At 65.6% G+C, this 7301-nt stretch overlaps 3 protein-coding genes across 3 annotated transcripts in view; 2 read left to right on the top strand and 1 right to left on the bottom strand.

Annotated features, from left to right (window-relative positions):
- Nucleotides 1–108: 108 nt before the first annotated feature.
- LOC122171260 (F-BAR domain only protein 1-like) lies at nucleotides 109–2457 on the top strand (the record flags this gene model as incomplete). The annotated part of the gene is made up of 9 exons (XM_042838684.1): nucleotides 109–221; nucleotides 308–410; nucleotides 501–612; nucleotides 684–839; nucleotides 1049–1181; nucleotides 1272–1471; nucleotides 1563–1627; nucleotides 1719–1883; nucleotides 2229–2457. Coding segments are annotated over 9 exons (1070 nt in total), but the record flags the coding sequence as incomplete, so codon positions are not given.
- A 50-nt stretch (nucleotides 2458–2507) lies between these two features.
- B3GNT3 (UDP-GlcNAc:betaGal beta-1,3-N-acetylglucosaminyltransferase 3) lies at nucleotides 2508–4798 on the top strand. The gene is made up of 2 exons (XM_042838680.1): nucleotides 2508–2745; nucleotides 3477–4798. The coding sequence occupies exons 1-2, from the start codon at nucleotides 2737–2739 to the stop codon at nucleotides 4599–4601; spliced, it is 1134 nt and encodes a 377-aa protein (XP_042694614.1). The 5' UTR covers nucleotides 2508–2736; the 3' UTR covers nucleotides 4602–4798.
- A 364-nt stretch (nucleotides 4799–5162) lies between these two features.
- The window catches only part of JAK3 (Janus kinase 3), a 6822-nt gene continuing 4683 nt past the window's right edge, over nucleotides 5163–7301 (bottom strand). Inside the window, 8 exon segments of the mRNA XM_042838679.1 lie at nucleotides 5163–5470; nucleotides 5545–5655; nucleotides 5732–5849; nucleotides 5915–6087; nucleotides 6164–6288; nucleotides 6423–6612; nucleotides 6743–6882; nucleotides 6961–7111. Of these exon segments, the coding sequence (XP_042694613.1) occupies nucleotides 5354–5470; nucleotides 5545–5655; nucleotides 5732–5849; nucleotides 5915–6087; nucleotides 6164–6288; nucleotides 6423–6612; nucleotides 6743–6882; nucleotides 6961–7111 (1125 nt within the window). The 3' untranslated portion in view covers nucleotides 5163–5353.

Here is a 7301-nt window from a genome sequence, read left to right as displayed (position 1 = left end):
GGGCTGAGCCTGCTGCTCTCCCGGCCCCCGTGGGACCCCCCCATGGAGACCCCTACCTCTCATTGCCCCCTTCGCCTCGTCACCCCCTGACCCCCTCTGTGCCCACAGCCGCCCGCCCCCCCGCCGCCGCCCCCCGCGAGGTCCCACTGGTGGCCCCCCCTCGCCGCTCCCGGACGAAGCGCCCGACAGCCGGCCCAGCTGCAGGCAGCAACAGTGACCTGGTGTGTTTTAAGGGGGTGGGAGGGCTGGGGGGGGCAGCAGCCCGACCCCCTTCCTTCCACTGACCCCCCCCTTTCTGTGCCCGCAGTCGCGCTCGCTCAGCCCCCCGCCCTCCTGGAGCTGCCCCTCGCATTCAGCCCCCGCCAGCCTGGGGGAGCGCGGCTTTTTCTCCGTGTGCCCACCGCCCCTCGGTGCGTCCGGGTTGGGAGGGGGATGGAAGAATCCTGGATGTGGGGGACGTGGGGCCCTCTGGGTGCTCACGGGGTGTGCGTTGCCCCCAGGGCTGTCGCGGGGTCCCAGCCCCGTGGTGCTGGGCTCGCAGGACGCGCTGCCCGTGGCCACCGCCTTCACCGAATACGTGCATGCCTACTTCAAGGGGCGAGATGCCGACAGGTAGGGGGGGGTCAGGGTCGGGGTCGGGGTCCCCCCAGCTGTCTGCCCGCTGACCCCCAGCATCCCCGCAGCTGCTTGGTGAAGGTGACGGGGGAGCTCACCATGTCCTTCCCCGCCGGCATCGTGCGCGTCTTCAGCGGCAGCTTGGCCCCCCCCGTGCTCAGCTTCCGTCTGCTCAACGCCGGTGCCATCGAGCAATTCCTGCCCAACGCCGAGCTGCTCTACAGGTGTGGGGACACGGGGACGTGGGCTGGGGTGGTGGCGGTGGGGAGCTTGGGGCGCACAGGGTGTTGGGGTGTCTGGTTTCTCAGGAGGCCCCAGGCACCCTCATCACCTGGCGGGTGCAGCGCTGCGCCTTGGGGTGCCGGTTCACTGCGTGCTGCGGGTGCCAGCTGTGGGGCGCCCCAGTGTGGCCGCAGTGTCCCCGTCCCCACAGTGACCCTTCCCAGAGCGACCCCAGCACCAGGGACTTCTGGCTGAACATGGCTGCGCTGACGGGGCAGCTGCAGAAACAAGCAGAGCAGAGCCCATCCGCCTCCTACTACAACGTGGCTCTGCTCAAGTACCAGGTGAGCCGGGCGCAGCCTGGGGGCGCCCCACATCCCCCCACCCAGCTCTGATGGCGGGGTGACAACATCCCACCCTTCTCTACACCCCAGTTTTCCCGGCTGGGTCCCAGCTCAGCCCCACTGCGGCTGTGTGTGCGCTGGGACTGCGCGCCCGGAGCCACGCGGGTCAGTGTGGAGTACGGCTACAACGCGGGGGCGCTCGCCCTGCCTGTGCCCCTCGCCAACGTCCACGTGCTGCTGCCCCTGGATGAACCTGTCACCAACGTGCGGCTGCAGCCCAAGGCCAGCTGGTAAAGAGGGTGGGGGTCTAAAATGGGCTGAGGAACGTGGGGGTGGTGGGAATGGAGCGGGAGACCTGGAGATGTGGCCACGTCCCCGCAGGAACCTGGAGGAGAAGAGGTTGCTCTGGAAGCTGCTGGATGTCCCCAGCGCGCCAGGGCAGGGAGGTGAGGCTCCATCCACCCCTGCAGCCCTCACTCTGTGCGTGTGGGGACAGGGATGGGACCCCCACCTCTGTGCTCCCCCCCACCTCCCCAGGCTGCGGGCGGCTCTCAGCCAGCTGGCAGCCGCTTTGTGGGCCCAGCAAGCCCAGCCCGGTGGCAGCACAGTTCAGCAGTGAGGGCAGCACGCTGTCGGGCGTCGAGGTGGAGCTGGCAGGCGCTGGGTACCGCATGTCGCTGGTCAAGAAGAGGTTCGCCACGGGTACGTGGGATCCCTCCCCTGTCCCCACAGCCTGTGGTTGCACGTGGTCCCTTCTGCGTCCCCTGTGTCTGAGATGCTCGGGGTCCCTTCTGTGCTGCCCAGGGTGCACGGCAGCACCTCCTCCGCACCCCACAGATCTGGGGGCGTGGGGACCTTTTCTCACTCCTCGTGGTGCATGGAGTCCCCTCCCCGCCCCCTATGGTGCAGGAGGTCCCTTCCCCAGGTGCCCGAGGTCCCCTCCCCGCCACCCCGCTCTCCGTTCTCCCATGGTGCCAATGCCCCGTGTGCGTGTCCCCATCTTCGCAGCCCCCACCTTTCATCCCTCCCCCCCTCTTTCCTCCACAGGGATCTACCTGGCGGGGTCCTGAGCTGCCTCTACTCGGACCCCCGGACCTCCCCTTGGTTGTGTGAGCTCAAAGCACTGGATGGAGCCTGGTTGGAGGGGGTGCCTTCCTCCTCCTCCTCACTCCTCTTCCTCCCCCCCACTCCCCTTCCTCCCCATAGCCATAACTGCGTCATCTCCTGCTGTAAGGGATGGACCCCCCCCCCCCACCCCACCCCCGTGCTGTGAAGCTCTTTTATTAAACACTTTATTTTCTAATCACCGCCTCTGCCCCACGCTGTGCCGCCCAGCTCTGCCACCTCTGGGCTGCTCCCTGGTAACGGGTTCAGCTGCTGCACTGTGCTCCTGGGAGGACTTTGAGGCCACGGGGGGGGAGGAGCCAACACTGAACTGTGACACTTCTAGCACCCATAGTTGCTGCTGCCCCACCTTTCGGGCTTCGGGATGGGCAGATGGGTGGCACCAGGTGTGGGGAGGGGATTGCCGATCCTGTCCCGTTGACACACGAGAATGGCTCTGGTATGGCTCTGTGGGAAGGTGCTGGGGGCTCTGTGGGGTTGGGGGGCTCAGGGCTTCACGTGCTGCAGGGTGGGCTCTGGGATGGGGCTGGGTGCATCCTGCTTTGCTGGGCTTGGGGGGTGGTGGGGGAGGTGGTGGTTCCCCATGGGATCCACCACCCCATAGGATCCCGCATGCTGCATGGGGTCCTCATGCTGAGTGGGGTCCCCTGCCCATGGGCTCCATCTTTATGGGGTGGGGGCTGCTCACCTCACCTGTTGGTGGGCTTCGTGCATCCAGAACCACCCACTCCTCCAGCTGAGGGTGCTCCGGTGGGTGCCCCATCCCTCTCGCTGGCGTGGCCCTGCTGTGCCCTGGCTATTTGCTCTGCGTAACACAGCAGCTGCTGGGCAGGATTGACTGCCTGACCTCTCCCTGGTTTCCTGGAAGGGAGACGGAAGTGAACTTGGGATCAAAAGGTTGTTACAAAGGAAGGGAGGGAGCTGAGCATAGCAGAGAGGGGGATGGAGCACGGGCAGCTCTGCATCCAGAGGCAATTGGGTGTGATGCTCCCGGGGTGGCTGTGGGACGCCTGGAAACCCTGCCCAGGAGGTCCCACATGTGCTGGGAGGTGGTGATGCCTTCAGCCTCCACCATCACCATCGGCACCCGGAATCCCAACCCACCGTAGGGCACAGGGTGATCCCATAAATGTGGGACACGCAGCCTCAGCTGTGCTCCCTGTCTTGCAGACCCGCTCCCTGTGGCATCGTGCACCGCAGAAATGGGCTTTGCTCACGGTGGGGACCCTGGGGCTATGCTACCTGCTGTCCCCCACCTCGTCTTTGTGGCCTCGCGCAGCCCCCAGCCCCGAACCCACCTCCATTGCAGCCCCCGACGCCCTCCCAGCTCTGCCCAGCATCACCCCATGCGTGGCCAATGCTTCAGTGCATGACATCCCTGGCTTTGCCGAACTGCCTGAACAATCCCGGGACTTCATGCTCTACCAGCACTGCCGTGCCTTCCCGCAGCTCCTCGACGTCCCCGGCAAATGCGGGGGTCCCGCAGCCTCCTCCAACACCTTCCTCCTCCTGGCCATCAAATCCTCCCCGGCCAACTACGAACGGCGCGAGGCGATCCGGAAGACGTGGGGTCAGCAGAGAACCTTGGAAGGGGCTCAGATCCGGCGGCTGTTCCTGGTGGGGGTTTCCCCCGACGCGCGGAACGCGGCCAAACTGAACCGGCTGCTGTGGCACGAGCAGCACGAGCACCACGACGTGCTGCAGTGGGACTTCAGGGACACCTTCTTCAACCTGACGCTGAAGCTGCTGCTGTTTCACACCTGGCTGCAGGAGCGCTGCCCCGGCGCGCGCTTCGTCTTCAACGGGGACGACGATGTCTTTGTCAACACGGACAACCTGGTGTCCTTTACGCGGGATGTCCCGAGCGAGCAGCACTTGCTGGCTGGGCAGGTGTTGGCCGGCACGGGGCCCATCCGGAATCCAGGCAGCAAGTACTTTGTGCCGACGCAGCTGATGCCGTCGGAGCTGTACCCACCGTACTGCAGCGGAGGAGGGGTGCTCATGTCTGCCTTCACAGCGCGCGCCATCCACCGCGCGGCGCAGCACGTCGCGCTCTTCCCCATCGATGACGTCTACGTGGGGATGTGCTTGGAGAGAGCTGGGCTGGCCCCCATCTCCCACGATGGCATCCGGCCCTGGGGGATCTCCGTGCCCCGCTATTCTGACCCGCTGGACCCCTGTTATTACCGGGAGCTGCTGGTGGTGCACCGCTTTGCGCCCTACGAGATGGCCGTGATGTGGCAGGCTCTCCAGGAGCCCCAGCTGCGCTGTGGGAGGAAGGTGCTCATCTTCTAGGATGGACCAGGAGGGTCAGCGTCACTGCTGCTGCTCCAGGGCTTGTGGGATGCTGCTGTGAGGCTGAGCGTGGGGAGGTGCTGAGCCTCAGCTCCAACCTGTGGCTTCACCTCAGACATCCTGCCTGGCTCTGCCCCAAAGCTGTGACTTGTGACCAGGTTCTCCTCTCGGTGCAATAAAGGAAAGCAGTCCGGAGATGAGGGCTCCGTGCCTGCTGCCATCCCACAGCGCAGGGGGGAGTGGGAGCTCAGGGTCCCCCCACCGCCCACCCCTTGTCCCCCATGTCTGCTCATCCATTGCGGGTGGGCACAGACCTGAGGTCCCCTCTCCGTCCTCAACCACACAAGCAAGAGATGGGCGCCCCCCAGACTCCCCCCCCATCCCCTGGCCCCTGCTGCCTCCAGGCTGCCCTCCTACAGGGATGTCCCCAGTGGCTCATAGGGGGGCTGAGCTCACTGCTGCATTTCCTCTGCGAGGATATTGGTACACATCTGACCTCCTCATGCCCAACCTCCCCCCAACCCCCCCCACCATGGATTCCCCTCACTTCACTCCAGTTTCCAAATTCCACCACCGTTTACTTGAAATCGGTCAAACCTGATTACAAAAGAGGGGGCAATGAGAAGGGAAGTCACAGCAGCACAACCATAGCAGTTAAAACACATTGAAGCGTTGCTGTGTTCATTGATCTGTCTGTCATGTCTCATGCTGGAGGGTCTGGGGGCTGCAGGGGGGGGGGGTCCAGGCACCCCCTACCCACGGGTGGTGCCACGGCCATCCCTCAGTGCCTCGACTCTGACTGCCAGCTCGCTGAAGGTGGGTCTGGCAGTGGGGGCGAATGCCCAGCAGCTCAGCATCGCCGCATACACCTGTGGATAGAACGGGACCGTTGGGGGGCATGGGGAGGGCTGGGACCCCGCTGTGCTGGAGGGGAGGATCTCACCTCCGTGGGGCAGCCTGGGGGCACCGGGAGCCTCCTGGAGTCCTTCAGCAGCTCCAGCAAATGGCAGATGATCTGTGCTGGTTTCTCAGGGCCCATCATGCGGAGGAACTCCTGCGGGATTGCGGTGAGCACAAGGTGCGGCAGTAGGGGGCACGGGGGGGGGGGCCCGGGGGGGGGGGGGCCTCACCTCCGAGGGGCTCCTGCTCTTGTTGCTGTAGGTGAAGAGCTCATAGAGCAGCACCCCGAAGCTCCACACGTCGGACGCTCGGGAGAAGACGTTGTCAGCCAGCGACTCGGGTGCGTACCTGGAGGTGGGAGCTCTGAGCGCCGGGTCCCACCGTGCCCCCCAACCCAGCACCTGGGACCTCACCAGAACACGGGGCTCTGCCCAGGCTCCTGCACCACATAATAGTCCTTGTCCTGTGGCAGCAGCTTGGCCAGCCCGAAGTCACCGATCTTCACATGGCTCTCACTCTCCACCAGGATGTTCCTGCTGGCCAGGTCGCGGTGCACGCAGCGCTGGGCCCCCAGGTACTCCATGCCCTGGAACAGGCACGGTGCCATCACTGCATCCCCACCTCAACCCCTCCATGGGAGAATGGGATCCCCTCGGTCCCACCTTGCAGATCTGCCAGGCGTAGAGCAGCAGCGTGCGGTGCTCCAGGCGGTGCTGGTTCTTCTGCAGGTAATCCCGCAGGCAGCCGTCAGGCAGGTACTCCATCACCAACCGCAGCCCCCGGCGCCCTGCAGCACACCCGTGTCACGGGCAGAGCAGGCAATTTGCAGGTTGATGCAGCAGGATGCATGCAGACCCCTCCTTGCCTGCACCCCATGGGCTGGTGGGGGGGGGCGGGGCCCCGGCGCCGCCTCGCACTCACCACGGCTGTAGCAAACGCCCCGGTACTTGACGATGAAGTCGTGCTGCAGCGAGTGCAGGATTTGGATCTCCCTCTCGAAGTCCTGCAGCTCCTTGGCCGAGTCCTGCTGCAGCTTCTTCACCGCCACCAGCTCCCCCGTGCTGTCACCCAGCGGATCGTAGCGGCACAGCTCCACGCTCCCAAAGTTGCCCTGGGGAGGCAGAGCCGGGTGGGCGTTCAGCTCCCAGGACCCCCCCCAGCACTTTGCCACCCCTGAGACAGCGAGGTGTGGAGGAGGCCGTGGGTACCCCACAAAAAGGGCATCGCTAAGAGAGCCTCACCTTGCCCAGCAGTGAGATGTACTTGAGGTGCCGCTCCTCGAACAGCGCAGGGCTCTGCCCCGCTGCCACGTGTTCGTAGCCCCAGAAGCTCTCCCGCAGCGTCACGTCGGTGGGTGACAGCTCTGAGAGCAGCTCATAGTCTGGGGGTGGGGGACAGGCGGTGAGGTGGGGGTCCGGTGCCCATCCCCGCGCCCATCCCCAACACCCGCAGCGCCCACCGGAGGAAATGAGGCTGTTGATGTCGCGGATGATGGCGCGGAAGCAGGGCCGCCTGCTGGGCTCGTAGTGCATGCAGTGCGCGATCAGCGCAGCCAGCTCGCTCCAGCGCGGGGCGGGCAGCTGCAGGCGGCTCTCGTAGAACTGCAGCTTCTGGGGGGAGGGGAGGGAGGAAGGAGCACGAGGCCCAGAGCTGTGCCAGCGCCGGGCATCACTCGAGGATGGGGTGGGCACGGTGTGGGGTCTGCCTGTCCATGCCACTACCTGGGCTGTGGGCACCCATCCCCATCCCCATCCCCATCCCCATCCCCATCCCCATCCCCATCCCCATCCCCATCCCCAT

This window comes from Centrocercus urophasianus, unplaced genomic scaffold, assembly GCF_019232065.1.
Source record: "Centrocercus urophasianus isolate 14NV4802_14NV808 unplaced genomic scaffold, USGS_Curo_1.0 seq_894, whole genome shotgun sequence".
Lineage (NCBI taxonomy): Eukaryota > Metazoa > Chordata > Aves > Galliformes > Phasianidae > Centrocercus > Centrocercus urophasianus.
Note: the sequence above shows the minus strand (reverse complement) of the source record. Positions and strands in the feature narration are given on the sequence as shown.